A 20722-nucleotide genomic window follows, 5' to 3' on the forward strand; every position below is an offset into this window, starting at 1 on the left:
AAAATAACCGTGTACTAAACTAAAAAATGAACATTGAAATAGACATAAGCAATTATTTATATATACAATATAATAAATAGAATAATTTTACTAATAGGCCAATATGCAATGATTTCCGAGTAGAGCACACATGGGAAAATGTCACAATAAAGATGACATTACAACAAGAAATTTTTAATGTTGAATAACCACGTTTTACTGTAAAAGAGTCATAGTAAAACATAAGACTTAATGGTCTATTTTAAACAGCTAAATCATAAAAATATAGTAATATCCTAAAGAGAAGTGTGTTGCAAATAAAGCATATTTTTTTTATTTCTACTCTAATATATGTCAAGTTTACCACAGATTACACCCAACAAAGTCAAAATGTAAAATTTAACACTTTACTAACGTCGCAAAAGCAATTTATAAAACAGATTTCTTGCAATGACTAGGACCCATGTTACAGATAGATTATTCATCATATTTTGAATAAATTTTATATATTATTTGTTTTAAACTATCAGATAAGCTAAACAGAACACACCCAGTTAGTTCAGTTGATTTCTTTGCATAACTATATATAAGCAGCTAATAATAATTTAATAACATCTAAATCGGACTAGGTTCACATAGATGGCATATTTTTTGCAATTTGAAATATCATTGACGTGAAAACCCTTTCTTGAAAATTTGTTAAGGCCACATAAGACCGCTCTCATTGTATTTTCGACTAAATTATTTGCCTCCAAATATTTGCGCTCTATTTTGACAGGAAAAGTCACCATTGGATATGTCACTATCAAGACCATAGATTAAAAACTGTAGAGAAATTGCGAATTTACTTTCTATACATATTTTATATCTTAATAACATAAGTTGTTGTGGATATAATTAAAAAGACATACAGCCGTTCGATTAGAAAGAGAGAAAAGACCATGGTATACCATCCGACCTAATGACGTAATTCACCTAAACGTTTTATCTCCCCTGGTATGCAAATGTGAGAGAGACAGATAGGGTACTATTATTTTCTCTCTCTTTCTAACAGCTGCTGACTCTTTATATAACACTTATCGCTTTCATTGAAATTTAATTTATTTGTCGTTGCTTGTCATCCACAATTAATCCACAGTTAATAAAGAAACGGTTAAGATTATCTATAAAAAAATGGCGCGAAATTTGACATGACAATACATGTCAAATATATACGCGCCATAACACCCTCTTGGGAGACATTGGTACCGATAAATTATATTTCGAACGAATCCTTCACTCCTTCTCCTTATTCTTCGTCGCGATATGGAATGCTATGACGGGAATCGATCCTAGGACCATACAAGAACCCATGCCATAGAAACACCAAGAGTAACCGCCTGTGACGTCACGCACTAAACCTAGAACACACATTGAAACTTCATTGGTAGGTCGCCATTAGGCTTTCATTAGTTCGTTGATCTATTATAAATTGCTCAGACTCTAAATATATATCCACTTTCTAAGCTTAAGAATAAAGTAGTTAATTGGCTATTGTCCCATTCATATGAAAAAACTGAAGTTTGAAGCTTTACCTTAAAATATTTAGGTGTCTCTCACATACACACATACACAGACATACTCACAAGCTCACCCTTTCACAAATACATTAGGTATATTTAAAAATTACGGACTTTTTAACGGATTTTAAACGCGATTTATCCAATATATAAATAACTACTTCCATCTATTTCACAAACAACGATTTTTATATACTTAGTCTCCCCGTGACCACGCTCGCTGTAAAGTGTTCGAAACGTCGGGTTAATAATATAATGAATAAAGCGCGTTCGAAAATCCGTTATAAAAGTCTTCAATTTCTGAATGTATAATACTCGCGTAAAAGCACAAGAAAATATTATATACTTTATATTCATTATCACATTCTAGGCAACAAAATTTAGTCTCAAATCTTTTTTTCTATTTTATTAAAAATATATTTCTGTTTTGTGGAACTTATCTATTGTATGAGCACAGCTAATAAGCTTTTATGGGTGCCATATTTCATTTTAGTTCAAGACATTATTTTTTTTTTTTTTTTAATGTTACAATCGGCAATGGAGCTGGTGAGACACCTGATGGTAAGCGCTACCACCGCCCATTATGATAAAACATCATTCCAAATTTGGTTTTTTTTTTTTAAATTTTGTTTTTTTTTTAATTGGTATGAACTTCATGGAGATGCTTTAATGGTTTCAGCGTTGACTAGTGACGTTGATGGGGTTGGATATGTTTTTTTATTTAAATATCGTTTTTTTTTTTTTTGAATTGGTATGAACTCCTTAGCTTCATGGAGGTGCTAGAATGGTTTCAGCGTTGACTAGTGACGTTGATGGGGGTGGATATAGACTCACCAGCCGTGGGTGGTACGGATACAGCTGCCAGACTCTGGAACATTCTCACCAAGCCATAGGATGACGCAATTCGCGCTGTACCGAAAGCGTCGGCTAGAAGCACCGGCACGAGTAGGAACCAGCAGCCGAGGCATAACCCATAGGCACCTGGAATTGGTACATGATATATTAAGATATAAATTATAAGTTAGTTGAACATAAGTAGTTTTTATTTAATTAATTATTATTTTTTTTTATGTCACAGTCGGCAATGGAGCTGGTGGGTCGCCTGATGGTAAGCGCTACCACCGCCCGTGGACATTTGGAGGGGCGCAAAGTTTAAAAGGTTTCGTGTTTTTAGTAAATTTAATTCCAATCCTTTCTTAATCCTTTCCCAATTTAAAGTCGGCAATACATTTATAGAGGTGAAGACCTTACGCCTCTCTAAATGTCCACGGGCGGTGGTAGCGCTTACCGTCAGACGACCCGCCAGCTCCATTGCCGACTATGACATAAAAAAAATAATAATATAATTATGTTCAACTAAATTATAATTTATTTATGTCTTAATATATATAAATTACGTCTCATGTTGTTTGTCCGCGATGGACTCCTAAACTACTCCACCGATTTTAAACAAATTGGTACACCGTGTGCAGTTTGATCCAACTTAAAATATAGCATAGTTTTTATTATTTCATTTAAGACAAATTACTCGGGCGGCGCCGGAGCGTGCAGCTAGTTGGTATATATAATCGTCATCATCATCCTAAATAAGTTCCTACTGCTTGGACACAGGCCTCCTATGCGGGTTCAGGCCGTAATCCACCACGCTGGCCAAGTGCGGGTTGGCAGATGTCACATGTCGTCGAACTTTTGATTCTTGGACTCGCCGGTTTCCTCACGATGTTTTCCATCACCATATCGAGCAGTGGTTGTGTCACAGATGAGCAGATAAATGGAAAAATCAATTTATTTCCTGCACGCTCGCCCCGGTCTCGAACCCTGACGGACATTTTAAGTCCGAGGTCCTCACCACTGAGCCACCACTGCATTTTAATAATATATATAGTATTATAGATTAAAATACCTGAAGCAACCGCAAGCGCCCACCAAGAAGTCAGGCTGGGTAAGGTCAGAACAGCTATTCCGGCTACCAGGATACTGAAATCAAAGTGTCCAAATGTCATTATTCTATTAGTTTTTAGTTAAATTTAAATCACACTAATATTAACTAGCTGCGCCCTGCGGTTTCACCCGTGTAAGTCCGTAACCCGTAGGAATATCGGGATAAAAAAGTTGCCTATATATTATTCCACTTGTTCAGCTGTCTACGTACTAAATTTCATTGCTTGCCTCAATAAATGGGCTATCTAACAGTGAAAGAATTTTTCAAATCGGATCATTAGTTCCTGAGATTAGTGCGTCCAAACAAACAAAAAAAACAAACTCTTCGGCTTTATAATATTAGCATAGATCCGCATGCCAGCTGCAAGCTATGCTAATATTATAAAAATGTTGCTTGTTTACGCGAGCGGAATGCTAGTCTAAATAAAATAAACATACACTACAAAGTCGAAACCTTACTTATTTTTAGGAAAGTCGGCTAAATACATTCATGCATTACCTTATTATATACGCCTTCCTTCTGCAAAACAGATGCAGGTCACACAGCCAGCCTAGACCCAGCCTACCACAGAGGTCTAGCACAGCACTAATTGCAACCAGGCGACCTGAGTTTGGGAAATAACAAATATTGAGTATATATATATTGTAGACCTTGTTTGGTAACTTTATAGCTGTTTAGTAGCTGTTCGCCCCGGCTTCGCCCGTGGTACATATATGGACTATGTCAATGAATAAGATTTGCAGTTCTCTAATGGTGAAAGATTTTTTGAAATTGGTCCAGTGGTTTTTGCATGATAAACTTACAAACATATAATAATCACAAAATATATTAATTCATTCATCAATTCGCTCAGGATTTTTATTGTATTGTAGTTTAATATGATTCACACACCCCCTGTCATTCACTTACTCACTCACCCACTCAACCAACTACTACTCACTCACTCGCTCACACCCTCACTCACTCGCTCACACTCTCACTAACCCCCTCAAACTCTCACTCACCACCTCCCCCTGTCATTCACTCACTCTCTCACTCACCCACACTCTCACTCACTCACTCACCGGCGGCCGCCTTGCTGTGCCCGGCGGCTACAGTATACGCGGGCAGATAGTACAGCGCGTACGGAGACCCACAGGACATTAGCGCTACGGAAGTGCACAGGAGTCCGAATCGCCACGACTTCAGCAGCGACACATCGAGATATCTGCAATGGTGGTTATGTTATCATCATCAGCCCATATTTGTTCCCACTGCTGGGACACAGGCCTGCTATGAGGGTTTAGGCCGTAATCCAGCACGCTGGCCAAGTGCGGGTTGGCGGATGTCACATGTCGTCGAACTTTTGATTCTCGGACATGCCGGTTTCCTCACGATGTTATCCTTCACCGTTTCAAGCACCGAGTTTACATAATTTTTATTTATTTGTTTTTCACCAGCGGCTTTGACCACGTTATCAAAACAATGGACAGTCCTGAGCTTCATCTATATCGCTGATGCAGTTTTAGTGTGAAGAAGAGACAGACAGGCAGAGACACTTTTCCATTATAATATTAGTAATCAGAATCATACATAATAAATCGACTTAGTAAGATAAATTAATGTTTTAAAAACTGTCAGTCAGTCAGTTTAAGTTACATTAAAGTACAGCACTGAACGAATGAACGACAAACCGTTAGCAACTATTTTAATAAAGGGGACCCGATTCCCTTTCCAGACCCTTCCTTCTAATCAGTCGACAATCCTTTCCATATCCCTTTCCCCCTAAAAGCATGCAACTCATTTGCAAAGGAACTATCCTTGTGAACGTTCACGGGCGGTGGTGATCGCTTACCAACAGGCGAACCACCAGCTCAGTTGCCCGCTATGACAATAAAGTTACCTAGATATAGTCCCCACACATCCACTCTTAACTTCTTCCTCTACGTTCTCTTCTTTCTTGTCTTCTGCGTCTTTTTTCACGTTCTCCGGCTCCACGATTTTATTGGGAATAATTCTACACGGTAGCGGCGGTTTTATGTACAGAGATCTGTAATAGACAATAATTTATTTATTTAGAATAATTCGATAACATATATACATTAATGTTAGTTTATTCTATCCTATTAATATTATAAGTGCGAAAGTTTGTGGGCATGGATGTATGTGTATGTGTATGTTTGTTACTCTTTCACGCAAAAACTACTGAAATGTTTACAATGAAATTTGGTACGTAGATAGCTGGACAACTGGAATAACTTTTTAACTGGAATATATTTTTATCCCAATGTTCCTACGGGATACGGATGTACGCGGGTGAAACCGTGGGGCGCAGCTAGTGACTCATATATTAATGTTACTAAATCGGTCTTATTGCTACATTAGCGATCTCTTCCAGACAACCTGGTTGACAAAAAGATGATATACATATTAGTAAGGACTAGCGGTCCGCCCCGGCTTCGCCCGTGGTACATATATAGCCTATAGCCTTCTAATAAATGGGCTGTCTAACACTGAAAGAATTTTTCAAATCGGACCAGTAGTTTCTGAGATTGCGTCCAAACAAACAAACTCTTCAGCTTTATAATACTAGCTGCCCCCCGCGGTTTCACCCGCGTAAGTCCGTATCCCTTAGGAATATCGGGATAAAAATATGCCCATATGTTATTCCAGTTGTCCAGCTGTCTGCATACCAGATTTCATTGCAACCGGTTGAGTAGTTTTTGCGTGAAAGAGCAACAAACGCACACACATCCTTACAAACTTTCGCATTTATAATATTAGTAGGATAGTAGGAAGCAATATTATCATAGTAGGATTAGTAGGATAGTAGGATTAGTATATATAAAACATATTAAAGCACAAAATACGTCAAATTCAGTTGTTATACACACCGGCTCAGTTTCCGTCTGCTCGCTTTATACACACAAGTGCTGTCAGTGGAGAGGTCCTCCACCGAATGCAGGATGGAGGAGGATCGTGTGGGGCGCAGGCGCAGACGGGCCACTTCGCGAGGTAATCCTGGAAATGTGTGGATATCTAAATAGATTCTGGAAATAGGTGGAAATCTAAATAGATTTATAATAGATTTAACCGATTTAAATAGCATTATAATAGATTGAACCGAACTGTGTGGAATTTGGTACATAGATAGATATTAGCCTACGTTTATAGGTAACTTCACAGTCAGTCTTCCCGTGACCACGCTCGCTGTAAAGTGTTCGAAACGTCGGACTTATTCATTACATTATAATGAATAAATCGTGTTTAAAATCCGTTAAAAAGTCTAATTTCTATATGTATAATCATCATCATCATCAGCCCGTATATGTTCCCACTGCTGGGACATAGGCCTCCTATGAGGGTTTAGGCCATAATCCACCACGCTGGCCAAGTGCGGGTTGGCAGATGTCGCATGTCGTCGAACTTTTTTGATACTTGGACATGCCGGTTTCCTCACGATGTTTTCCTTCACCGTTTAAAGCAGTGGTGATGCTATCCACATGCGCAGATAAATTGAAAAATCAATTTATTTCCTTACACGCTCGACCCGGTCTCGAACCTCGACTTATCGATTTTGAAGTCCGAGATTCTCACCACTGAGCCACCACTGCTTTATATATATATATATATGTATAACACTCACGTATAATCAAACAAGAAAATACTAAGTGGTATAGGTTTTGGTCCCAGAATTGGGAGCTATGCAAGGAAATCTCCCGGTCTGTCTATCTTTTCCTTGGCTGCACGGGCGAAGCCCGATTTGCAAAGCTAGTAATCTATATTCATTGCATGTTTGTCACTGAACTCCTCCTAAATAGCTGGACTGATTTTAAAGAAAATTTTTGTCATTATGTGGAATTGAGAATGTATTATATTTACAATACTCAAGCAAAGTGCCCACAAGAGCTAGTATCATATACACGGCTCGCTTCAAAAATGGCTTATTATAAAATACTATGTGCAGGCCCCGGCTCCGCACGGTAAGATATTTATCGTAGTTAGTTTAGTTGGCATCTTTTTACTGGTTGGTTACTTACGTTGGTTACTGGATATCTGCACACGGTGTGCAAATTTGATTAAAATCGGTTCAGTAATTCTGGAGTCGTAACATGTGCACATGACACGTAATTAATATATTATATATTAAGACAAGTGTTAGAGATTAATTTTTAAATTTATCAACAAATTACTATCTATTATATATTCTATTAAGGAATACAACATTAGATAACAGGCATGTCGTAGACTTGGGGTTTACTTCTCTAATTGGAATATAAGCTTATGATGATGATAATGATGATGATGATGATGATGCTCTTGTTGTTTCAGGTGATGATATTTTTTCTTTCTTTCTTTTTTCTCACTTTCTCTCTTTCTAACTTTCTTTCTTTGTTTCTAAGACAGGTGATGACGATGATATTCTAAGCGAAACTACTCACCAACCACTCCCAGAACGTCTAAGCCCTCGGAGTCTTCGGAGTCGGATAATTGACACGGCAATGGCGGCCGAGCGACCTTTAACGGAAATAGACAAAACCATAAAAAACAATAATATGTTTAATGTTTTTTTATGCCTCTATTAAAATGTCTATGGTCTGGTTTTAAAAGAACAAAAAAACAATGTTTTTATTGCGAAAAAATATGATACTAATACATTGTTTCATTATTTTTTTATTTAATATAAAACAAAGTCGCTTTCTCTGTCCCTATGCCCCTATGTATGCTTAAATACTTTGAAACTATGCAACGGATTTTGATAGTTTCTTTTTTATTAGAGTTTTATTAGAGGATTTTATTAGAGGATGGTTTATACGTATAATAACGTCTATTAAACTACTCCGAATTTAACGCGTACGAAGCCACGGGCCAAAGCTAGTTAGATCTTATGGTTTAACTAGACGCTCGCGGATATCAAGAATGCTGTTTTATTCCAAGAGATCATTTAATCGGGATAAAAACTATTCTGTCACCCAAGTCAACTCATACTCTGGCTGTATACTAAATTTCGTCAAAATCCATTCAGTAGTTTCAGCGTGATTGACGGACGCACATCCAAACACACCAACACACAACCCGCGTAAGTCCGTATCCCGTACGAATATCGGCATTAAAAGTTGCCTATATGTTATTCTAGTTGTCCAGCTGTCTACGTACCAAGTTTAATTGCAATCGGTTTAGTAGTTTTTCGTGAAAGAGCAACAAACACACACGCATCCTTACGAACTTTCGCATTTATTATATTAGTAGGATTAGTGAGATAGTGTGATTTTTAATCGCATCGCTATGCTAGATATAAGTAAAACAGGGGTCAATCGCAATCATTCGTAAATATATCGATGCCCACGTTAAAAATGATAAACACATAACGAAAATAATGGAAAGTTCAAATGAACACTGCATAAATTAGGCAGATACAACAAAAAATCACACCGAAAATAGAGAAAAACAAATAGGTGGTAGAGCTTACGAGAACTCAACACTAGATGGCGCTAATATCAAACACAAACGTGACACAATGGCGCCGTTGTGAACGGAGGATTCTAGAAATTTCCATTATCCGCACCTCAATCAAGCTGGGATGGATGATTTCCGTCAGCAAGTTTGTCCGTTTGTCCTCGTTCAACAGCGCGTTCTTTTGGTTAAGAGTCAACTCAGGTTCCGGTTGGAATAGGTTCTGTAGTCTGTTGTCCTTCAGTGGGAGCGTCTTACCTTAAATTGAAAGCATGTATCAATAGAGTCTGTTGAATAGCGCCAAATAAAAGCCTTAATTTGTTAAAACTGTAATATAACTTTAATTCTACTACTAATAACACTTTAATCTAACTTTAACACATATGCAAATAATAAAAATAAATACGCTGATTGAAGCTATTTGTCTATGTACGTGTCTTCATTGTTTCACCGTCGCTTTTTACTTTATATTTAAGTCAGTAGCGTTTAAACAGTAGCCTAAGTCACACACTGGTAAAGATTTTTTTAAAGATTTTTTTTTTATGTTACTTTTTTTTTGATTGATGAGAGGAATAAAGGTAAGGACTGGGAAGGGTAAGGAAAAGGATATGGGCCTCCGGCTCCCCCACTCACCGAACGAAACACAGCATTATGCTATTTCACGCCGGTCTTCTGTGGGGGTGTGGTACATCCCCGGTGCGAGCTGGCCCAATTCGTGCCGAAGCGTGCTCGACTACTACAATAATATGAACATCCTGTATAACGATCTAAAATCAACAACAAAACACGAACCATCCTGTATATCATTGAGCAGCGTGGTGTTCTCGGTGGTGGTGGTGGTGGCGGGGGTGGCGGCGCGCGGCGTGGGGGGCGGCCGGTACAGCGTGGCCGCCACACACACGTGCAACATACCACCGCCTGGAATGTGTGAGTTGGTGTTATAGTGAAGTCCCGTGTCCCCTAGTGGGGTATGGGGCAGATGATGTACATCCGTTTCACTGATCGATTTTCATTACGGACAAGTAGGTGATCAGCCTTCTGTGTCCTGCCAGACCAAGACATTTGTTTTTTGTGCGTCCCCACCGAGAATTGAACCCAGGACTCCTCGGTTCTACGCTCACGCGTTAACCACTGTACCAAGGAGGCGGTCAAGTGTTATAGAGGGTGTGTTAAATAATTAGAATGTTCGTGTACGCGAATCCCTACTAATATTATAAATGCGAAAGTAACTCTGTCTGTCTGTTACGCTTTCACGCGTAAACCACTGAACCGATTTTGATAAAATTTGGTATGAAGATAGAACTGAACTTGGGAAAGGACATAGGATACTTTTTATCGCGAAAAAAGGGTAGAAAGGGAGGAAAGTTTGTATGAAAGTTCATTTTTGTCAAAGCGATTTTGATGAAACTTGGTAAGAAGATGGAGTTAAACGTGGGAAAGAACAAACCATACTTTTTAATGCGATAAAAATACTGCTTACCATGTCGCACGATATAAGCGAATTCTACTCGGGCGAAGCCGCGGGCGAAAAGCTAGTATTATATATTTAGAAATAAAAGACTAACGGATTTTAAACGCGATTTATTCATTATAAACCCGACGTTTCCAACACTTTACAGCCATCGTGGTCACGGGTAGACTGATCCTCTCCGTGTCCCGTGACCACGCTCATATAATATAATGAATAAATCGCGTTTAAAATCCGTCAAAAAGTCTTTAATTTCTAAATGTTAGTGTTAAAGAAAAAGCAGTCGATCTGTCCGAACGCCTCATTGGAGCAATTAAAAACATTTTTGAGAATTTTTCATCTAATAATTGGGTTTTTACCAATCTTATTTGCAGAAATTTTTCATTGTATTAACTACATACCGTCTAAAATCGTGTCTTGTATCGCCTAAAGTTTAGGCGATACAAGACTTTAGGCCCTAAAGTATAATTTTTAGTTTTATAGCATTGAAATGCTTTATAAATGAGAAATTTTGAAAGAATAGAAAAAAATTTTTTCTATTCATTTCAATGCTATAAAACTAAAAATTAAATTTAACAAAGGCCGCGTTCCATCGATACAATATTGTAATCATTGAAATAATGTTTCGTATTGGTTGTGATGATTCTTAATCATCTCAATAGATGGCGTGGGGTGCCCCTTAGACACATGAAACCGAAAGAGTAGAAGAGATTCGATTACTGTGGCGGGATCACGGGTGGCCGAGAGGCTAGGCGTTGCTATAGTATTATCTTGTTTGATTTTACGCGAGTATTATACATTTAGAAATTAAAAACTTTTTCACGGATTCTAAACGCGATTTATTCATTATATTATTAACCCGACGTTTCGAACACTTTACGGCGAGCGTGCTCACGGGAAGACTGTCCCCCCTAACGAATTAATCGCTTTTAAAATCCGTTAAAAAGTTTTTAATTTATAATCCTATCATCCCAATATTAAAATTTGATGGAAATAAATAATTATCTTATTTCGTTATCCTTTCTTTCTCCTTTCGTTGTTATAATTTTTTACGAATTTTTATAATAAATATTAAATTTTACATATATTTACCCAATAACAGCACGGTCCCATGCAATCCGTACACGTCCACCAATTTCTCGATCAGCATCGGAAACACGAAACTACCAGCTGCCGTCCCACTCACACATATGCCGTTAGCCAATGCTCTGAAAGAGACAACACGATTGTTACCGTCGCGTCAGTGTCAAAGACAATATTTTATTAAATAGAGATAACATTACAAAAAATTACCCCTCTTTTACTATGATTCATTTATAGTCCACTGTATATTTTTTTGTTTATACTGTATTCTAATACTAGCTGTAACCCGCGGCGTCACGCGCGTGGTACCCGGCTAAAAAGTAACCTATATATCCAGACCATACTCTGTTTTTGTTCATTATTCAACGTTCGCCCCAACTACCCTCACTCTGTTAATGGTCCTTGTGACTGGCTGCGATTTGTTATCAACTGACTATCAATTAGGCAGTTGTGTAGAATCGCAGAACATTCTTATTACGATCAAACTAATATTTAACACAGCCCGGTTTTAGTTTCTAAAATACTCACCAAGCAGTGGTGGCTCAGTGGTGAGAACCTCGGACGTCAACATCGATAAGTCGGGGTTCGAGACCGGAGCGAGCGTGCAGGAAATAAATTGATTTTTCCATTTATCTTCTCATGTGTGACATCACCACTGCTTAAAACGGTGAAGGAAAACATCGTGAGGAAACCGGCATGTCCGAGAATCGAAAGTTCGACGACATGTGACATCTGCCAACCCGCACTTGGCCAGAGTGGTGGATTATGGCCTGAGCCCTCATAGGAGGCCCGTGTCCTAGTTGTGGGAACATATATGGGCTGATGATGATGATGAATACTCACCGGTGTTTGTCAAAATATTGCGAGACAATCACAATGCCTGGCGTAGTAGACAGACCGCCGCCAATACCTGAAAATGTATATATTTATCATACTTATAGAATACTAGACGCTCGTCCTGGCTCCGCCCGGATATCAAGATTCATGTTTTATCCCGAGGGAGCACTTAATCGGCATAAAAAGTATTCTATCACCCAAGTCAGCTCATACCCTAATTTCAGTAATTTCAGCGTGATTGACGGACAAACAAACAAACTTTCACATTTATAATATTAGTGTGATTTTTATTCTAAAATGCATTTATGAATAACGTTTTTTTCGTAAATCGTACTATAATGTACGTACTTTTAGATGTGTTACAACTTTTTATGAATGAGGCATCTTTTATATTAGTTTATTTAAAACTAGCTGTCACTCGCAACTTCTTCAGCGTTGTCAAAATTATCACGGTATGCCATCCCCTATTTTGTCAATAATTATTTATTTATTACAATTTAACAAGACCCTTTCTTAGCGGATGCCTACATCATAGTGGCTCTGCATGCCCGATTTCAGCCTGATCTGATACTGCCTCCTTTGCCCGTGGTATGAAGGAAGGTGAAATTCCTCCATCGATAAGGGGCGAATCCTCGACCAGTCCATACTACTGGCCGGCCGGTACAGCCCCAATTGAATGATATCAGAAAGTTGTATATATAGCTCTAGCGAGAACACTTCACTTGCGCGATTCAGAAATGTGTCGCTACAGGGGTTTAAAGTATAACCCTATATAACATGACAAATAGCATTCTAATGATGAAAGAAAGGTTACAAGCAAACAAAAAACTTGCTTATAAATAATTTTGAGATTATTCGGCGTACAGTAAATAATAATTAGCTACATAGTAATATAAAAGGAGCCGATCACCTAACAAGTAATAACAAATAATAAACTAACAACGAAATATAAAAAATACGCGTCAATGACAATGAGAATCAACTTAATTCACTCACACACTCACTTGCTCTTACACAGAGTCTGCGCGGCGAAATAATAATAATAATGAGCTTAGATGCTCACGACATTGCTCACTCTTGTTGCTATTTTACGACAACTTTTTAGAGGGCCCATTTGTGAGAGATAAGTCACCGTCTGCCAATATATTTTTACTAACTCAAATGTAGTAGAAAGACAGACGCCATAATTCCCATAAACCCAGTAACCAATCCATTTAAAACCTCCATATCATAGTCCAATTTTACTCCTTTCCGTTTTTGCAATATTCCTAAATCGGCCGCGGACTGCCCAGGGCTGTATCTCTATGGTGCACTCATGGGCAGGCTGCGGCTGGTGTCCCACAACACATTAAATTCTCAAAGGACCTCTGCGTGTTGGACCTGTGTCCCCACTCAAGCATTCCAAAGCACCGGGTATTGTCCTTCTAGTGATACCCGTGCGTTATGGATATGAGAAACATTATAATAAAATCATTTTTATTTAGTCCTCACAACATTAGTAGATTGCAAAAGCTTATATATACAGATAAGACAAAGGTTAACGTTGTGAGAGACTGGTGCCTGAAGTAAACTACATAGAAGTCTGAGAGAGAGAGGGGTAACATAAGGAAAGGAAATCATTCAAAGAAAGAAATAAATCAATAACTCACCAGTCATAACACCAAAGCTCAACAGCAAATGCAGTAGACCAGTGCTGAAGTAGGATAGCGCCAGACCAGTGGCACAGAACAGCCCACCAATGAACACGACCAGCCGGCAGGAGTACTTTTCACAAAGCGCCGACGACAATGGCGCTGAAAAATTGGAAATATTTAAATCAACTTATTTATTTACGAAATCTTTACAAATATTATAATAAATACAATAAATATAATATGTCTGCCTTCTTTATCTGTCTGCCTCTTCTATATATTGCAGTAACACATATTACAAAGGTTTTGATTACAGAACAGAAAACATATACAGAGCACAGGCTATAAAACTTACATTTTAATATAAGGAAGAAAGAAAAAGTATTTATACAATATATACAATAATATATACAACAATGAGTACGTGAGAGTGACAGAAGAAAGAGTAACACTGTCGTTTCCAACCGAGTATGGCCCTGCTCGCTCCCTCCATTCGTGCGACAGCCTAACCCGAGGTTCGCCCTTGAGCGTGTCGCTAGCAGGGTGAGCCTTCAGTTTTTTTTTTAATCATGATAGGGAAGCGCCTGACCACGATCTCGCCTGTTGGTAAGCTGAGATGTGAGCTAAGATGGAGCGCGCTTCCCTAGAAGGTACCTGTTCACTCTTCTCTTGAAGACCTCCAGATTATACTCCTGTGCCTGCTAAGACGTAACAGCCCTTCAGACAACATCGGGACCACAAGCGTGATTAAAAACTCACCCAGAGCCAAACACAACGTGGACAGAGCGGCCGGTATCCAAGACGCGACGCTCTCAGATGAATCCGGGAACGACTCCATGATTTCCACGTACAGCACGCCGTAGGACTTGAAGAGGCCGGCCACCCAGAACTGCACCATGAAAGCGCCAAACACAACCACCCACCCGTACCCACCGTCTGGCGGAGATGTGCTGGACATATGAAAAGTTTCAGTGTTAGATAGCCCATTTATGAGGAACGCTATAGGCTGTATATGTACCACGGGTGAAACCAGGGCGTACCGCTAGTTTAAATATAAACAACTTAGAAATTAAAAAATTCTAACACTTAACAGCAAGCGTTGTCACGGAGAGACTGCGTGACCACGCTCGCTGTTAAGTGTTCGAAACGTCGGGTTAATAAATAATATAATGAACAAATCGCGTTTAAAATCCGTTTAAAAGTCTTTAATTTCTAAATTTATAATACCCGCGTAAAATCAAAAACACAAGAAAATACTATAAACAACTTATTAATTCGTATGAATTTAAAGCTATAGCGTCACAATATGGCGTGAAAAAGTGACGAAATTGACCCCTAGTGGGGTATGGAGCAGTTTTGCTGATGTTCTTTATGGACAAGAAGGTACTCGGCCTTCTGTGTCTTGGCCAGACCGGGACATTTTATTAATAACCACCACCGGGAATCGAACCCAGGACCCCTCGGTTCAACACTCACTTTTCCTATTCTATCGTTTTCATTATCCTACCTGTAACTAAAATTAGTCGAATTACAATTACTTTTATATTAATATCCAATCGACGGATAGGCTTTGCTGTTTATTTGGTCTATTTATCACTAAGAGGTAGGTTAGGCTACCAGAGATAGCATAGATCATAGACTTTTAGCTGTGTTCTAATCTAATATAGTTATGTTATCTGTAGTTTCCATGAGAGTTATACGTGGTAGTCGAGCACGCTTCGGCATGAATTGGGCCAGCTCGCACCGGGAAAAGTAACCCACACCCACAGAAGACCGGCGTGAAATAGCATTCTGTTGTGTTTCATTCGATGAGTGGGGGAGTCGGAGGCCCACATCCTTTTCCTTCCCCTTCCCAGTCCTTTCCTTTATTCCTCTCGCAAATCCTTTCTTAATCCCTTCCCAATTTGAAGTCGGCAATCCATTTGTAGAGGCGTAAGGTCTGTAATCGACTTTACGTCTCTACAAATGTTCATGGGCGGTGGTAGCGCTTACCATCACGCGTCCCACCAGCTCCATTGCCGACTGTGACATAAAAAAAAAAAAAAAATTTATTTCCCGTTATATCGTTGCTAGTAAGTTACCAAATCGACAAATCGAATTAAATATCTCTCGTCGTCTGTAAGTTAAAAGTGAAGTCCCGTGTCCCTACTGGGGTATGGAGCAGATATACATCTGTTTCACTGATCGATTTTCTTTATGGACAAGTAGGTGATCAGCCTTCTGTGTCCTGCCAGACCGAGACATTTTTTTTTTGTGCGTCCCCACCGGGAATCGAACCCAGGACCCCTCGGTCGGTTAACCACTGTACCAAGGAGACGTCTGTAAGATAAGTATATCGAATTCTTGTATGTTTGCACACACCATAGAAATTTTTATATTATAATAACTACATTTAGTTAAAATATGAAACACAAGGTCTATTTGTGTTTTATATTATGTATTACTCTTTTGAATAATGACTGTTTGTTTCTGTAATCTATATATATATAAATGAAACCCGTTTCCCTTGGTCACGGCATCACGCGTGAATGGCTGGACCGATTTCACTAATTCTTTTTTTGTTGTATTTGTTATTATTAGGAGAAGGTTCTTACGGAAAAAAATATTAAGAAAATCTCTCAGAAATATGTACATTTAGTTTTGCATATTTCAAAAAACGCGAGTAACAAATGTCAATGTCATTCACAGCCATAGACTATATTGATGAAAGAGCATCGTTTGTTTTACTGTCGTCGTTTGTTTGCATTATTGCAACGCTAAGGCGCCGATGTTCGCCAGCTAGTAAATAAATAAAAAGAGAAACTCTATATGAAAAGCTATCATCCACATTTAGCACTTACTCAGTAGAATCACTCTGCGGCCTTAATTTCCTCGACACAGCTAGCAGCGGCCGCGCAGTCACCGACGACAGCGTTAGGAGCGAGTCCTCCTCTTGCTCCGTTGGCGACATAGCTGAGAGATATGCTCCGACTTGCTGTTATATAATATAATAAAAGTTTTAATAAATATGTGCGTATCTATATGTTACTAGCTCTATCTGTACTGTACAAGATATGACATTTAGAAATTAAAGACTCTTAAACGGAATTTAAATGCGATTTATTCATTATATTATTAAGCTGACGATTTAAAGTCTTTAATTTCTCAATGTCATAATAATCGCGTAAAATCAAACACAAGAAAAAGATTTGATATCTTTGTTCGATAATAGCTACATAACTTGATTGATTTTTCAATTTATCCGCACATGTGAATAACATCACCGCTTCTTAAAACGGTGAAGGAATACATCGTAAGGAAACCGGCATGTCCGAGAATCAAAAAGTTCGACGACATGTGACATCTGCCAACCCGCACTTGGCTAGCGTGGTGGATTATGGCCTGAACCCTCATAGGAGGCCTGTGTCCCAGCAGTGGGAACATATATTGGCTCATGATGATGACGAACTACAACTGCATGTAAGGGCAGACGCCCTTGAAATTATGGTTTAATATTCGATTCGTTATCCAGGGCCAGGGGTACTTCACCAACGCCACACCTGTATATTCTTACTTATATCAAAACGCTGTTATAATACCATAAAAAAAAACTGCGTAATTTCAAATTAATTCTGACGTGAAAATCACAAATAGTCAAAATTACCCTAAAGCCCTATACAATACGGGGATTTATTAAACAAACACACACACACACACACACACACACACACATGTAGACACGCACACGTACACACGCACACGTACACACGCACACATCACACTATATTTATATACTCACAGACGCAAGCGGCAGTTCTAAAAGCAGACTGACTGGCCTCTCCCTCTGCTCCACTCTTTCGCTCTGCTCTGGAGGCGCGGATTGTATCGACAGCAGGGACCCCGCTGTGTCTGGTGACAGCACCGCCTGGAAATCCAATAGACGATATAATGTATTGAATATCTTTTTGACACACGCAGCCACACAGAATTATGAAGTCTAGCCGTTAAATTTTTTATTTATTTATTTTTTTTTTGTGATTTATTATAAGAAAGAAAGAAGGAAATAATGTTTATTTAACACCACCACATTTACACACAGTTAAATTAAAATTCAAATTAAAAAGTGTACTTATGACTAAACGGTGTGGTGCTAAAAAGGGTAACTACTCAGCGTGTGCTACGCGTAATGCGCAGCGCTGATTTTCAGTAGCCCCTTGTTGGAGTGCCAGTCAGAAGAAATAAACATACATGCATACATAATATAAACAATTCTTATAGATATTTTAAAAGCAAATTGGTATTTAAACTATATATATATATATTAGTAGGAAATAATTATAAAATATAATAAATGAAATAAATTATTATAAAATAAGGCGAAAAAAGGAAACAAATTATAAAATCACTACATACTATACGACTAGGGCTGTTTATGAAATTCTGTAATTAAAAGTTTTTTAAACCAGATTTAAAACTAAATAAAGTCTTTGTATTTCGTAACGGAGGTGGTAAAACATTCCAGCACTTATTGTATGCTTCTGTTTTCTGTTATGATCTGTTGTGTGTGTATGTCTGTGTCAAAATAAATGTATTTCTTTCTTTCTTCAAAATTTCACATGAATTACACATTAATTTACACATTAATTCCTTATTTGCTTTCGAAATCCACTACCAATTTAAAATCGGCAATTTATTTATTTGTTTGTCTGATCGACCTTACGCCTACCATCAGGCGACCCACCAACTCCATTGCTGACGATGACATGATATAAAAAAACATAAGTTTGAAATTTAGCCCTAAACTTTTTAACACTATAAGGATGTTTATTGCATTAAGCATATAACCTTGGCCCATGAATTAAATCGCTGCAAAACAGGTATAACAATTTTTCCTCTTCCTTGTGGGATAACATGCCTATGAAGTATCACTACATAGTATAAAGCAAAGTATTTGTGTATATTTAGATATGCTTAGATCTTTAAAACTATGCAACAGATTATGATGGGGTTTTTTAAAGTCATTCAATGGGAAGGTGTTAAATACGTAAGTAGGGGACAAGTGAAACGCTCGAAGACTGGATTCGCACTGCTTTAATTGATCAACCGAACATAGGCGCGGACGCAGCCACGCACACATATGCAACAGAAGGTTTATATGTATAATAACATCTATTAAACCATTCCGACATTAACGTGTGCGACGCCGGGAGAAAAGCTAGTATTCAGGGTTCTTACCTCTGTGATGGCATCTCCAGGTAGATCAATGGAGCAGGACACTGGTGCGAGCGATGTTGGCGGCGCTGAAGACCCAAGGAGGCCACCTTCCAGTTTTGACAACTCCTGGAATTTATTTATTTTTTGTTTTATAGCATTGAAATGCTTTATATGAGAAATTTACCGAGAATAGAAAAAAAAATCCCGCCTCGTGATCAAATTAGTTCTATTCTTTCAAAATTTCTCAATGTAGCAGGCAAGTAATCAGATGTAGTATTTTCTTATGTTTGATTTTACGCGAGTATTATACATTTAGAAATTAAAAACTTTTTAACGGATTTTAAACGCGATTTATTCATTATATTATTAACCCGACGTTTCGAACACTACAGCGAGCGTGGTCACGTGGAGACTGAGATGTTATATGTCTTGAAGGTCATACAAAAATTGTTGTTTGTGAACTACCTCCACCTATTTCACAGTTGGTATGTGGAGTATTTTTCTGGATGTGACCTCCCCGCGACCATGCTCGCTGTAAAGTGTTCGAAACGTCGGGTTAATAAATCGCGTTCAAAATCCGTTAAAAAGTTTTTAATTTCTAAAAGTAAACAGATGGTTCACTTGATGGTAAGCGATCACCGCTCATTAACATTTCTAGAGGTAGGGCAGCTGCAAATGAGGTCCCCGATTTTAAAAGGTAATGAATAAGGCAACAATTGAAGGCGGGAATAAAGTAATGGACTGGGAAGAGGGAAAGGATACAGGAAAAAGATACAACTCCTAGTTAGACCAGGGTCGATAATTTTTAAAACCAAATAAAATAGTAGTAGGATGAACCCATTAGAAAAGGAGGGGAATATTATAAAAATGAAGGGATAAATAATTTACGGGCGATCATCCTACTACTAATACGGGTTTCATCCTACTACTATTTTATTTCACTTTTTATTATTTTTAAAGGCTTCTACCCTGGTCTATGTTGTCCGTGCCGTATTTTAATTATTAAAACCAATTACGCTGAACTCTCAAATAATTCCCGTTCTTATTAAATTTAGCAAGAAAGCAATGTTGCTTGTAACTTCATTCTCAAGTAATATTCACAAACCACGAACGCTCAACATTGCATAACTTAACTCGAACTTATTTATGCGGCTTCTTTTGAATCCGTTATATAAGTTGATCGTTACTTATTATAAATTGTGACGATTAAAAATATTAAATATAGAGGTGTTTTAATAAGAAATCGATCAATCGAAGTAATCGACCGGTTATGCCATACTAGCTGTTCGCCCCTGCTTCGCCCGTGGTTCATATGTAGCCTATAGTGTAGTTCCATAGAGTGGCATAGGCAGCCAAGGCACCTACCTCAGTACTGATTTAGAAATTCTTACACCGCTTTTTTTTCATTTATTTTATTTTAAAATTTCTAACAAAGAATACATATTCTAATACTCTTTGGTCACGCAAATATTATTAAAATAGTGAATTAAAATTAAATATTTATTATTTTGTGGTGTACTCCAACTACCCTCCTTACATGCGAGCACAACCAATCACCGCACGCCTTTAAAGCAACCGCAACGTCCCTATTGGACGT

General features: G+C 38.2%; 1 protein-coding gene across 1 annotated transcript in view; it reads right to left on the reverse strand.

The window, feature by feature from the left end:
• Positions 1 to 1043: 1043 nt before the first annotated feature.
• LOC119839251 (monocarboxylate transporter 12) overlaps positions 1044 to 20722 on the reverse strand; it is a 27360-nt gene continuing 7681 nt past the window's right edge. Inside the window, exons 2-18 of the mRNA XM_038365475.1 lie at positions 19147 to 19251; positions 17711 to 17836; positions 16773 to 16906; positions 14692 to 14882; positions 13951 to 14094; positions 12308 to 12374; positions 11474 to 11589; positions 9706 to 9831; positions 9026 to 9171; positions 7902 to 7977; positions 6354 to 6480; positions 5363 to 5509; positions 4545 to 4687; positions 3979 to 4084; positions 3442 to 3515; positions 2373 to 2519; positions 1044 to 1379 (exon numbers count right to left, since the gene is read on the reverse strand). Of these exons, the coding sequence (XP_038221403.1) occupies positions 1255 to 1379; positions 2373 to 2519; positions 3442 to 3515; positions 3979 to 4084; positions 4545 to 4687; positions 5363 to 5509; positions 6354 to 6480; positions 7902 to 7977; positions 9026 to 9171; positions 9706 to 9831; positions 11474 to 11589; positions 12308 to 12374; positions 13951 to 14094; positions 14692 to 14882; positions 16773 to 16906; positions 17711 to 17836; positions 19147 to 19251 (2100 nt within the window). The 3' untranslated portion in view covers positions 1044 to 1254. The remainder of the gene's footprint in view (positions 1380 to 2372; positions 2520 to 3441; positions 3516 to 3978; positions 4085 to 4544; positions 4688 to 5362; positions 5510 to 6353; positions 6481 to 7901; positions 7978 to 9025; positions 9172 to 9705; positions 9832 to 11473; positions 11590 to 12307; positions 12375 to 13950; positions 14095 to 14691; positions 14883 to 16772; positions 16907 to 17710; positions 17837 to 19146; positions 19252 to 20722) is intronic.

Source organism: Zerene cesonia, unplaced genomic scaffold, assembly GCF_012273895.1.
Source record: "Zerene cesonia ecotype Mississippi unplaced genomic scaffold, Zerene_cesonia_1.1 Zces_u010, whole genome shotgun sequence".
NCBI classification, from domain to species: domain Eukaryota; kingdom Metazoa; phylum Arthropoda; class Insecta; order Lepidoptera; family Pieridae; genus Zerene; species Zerene cesonia.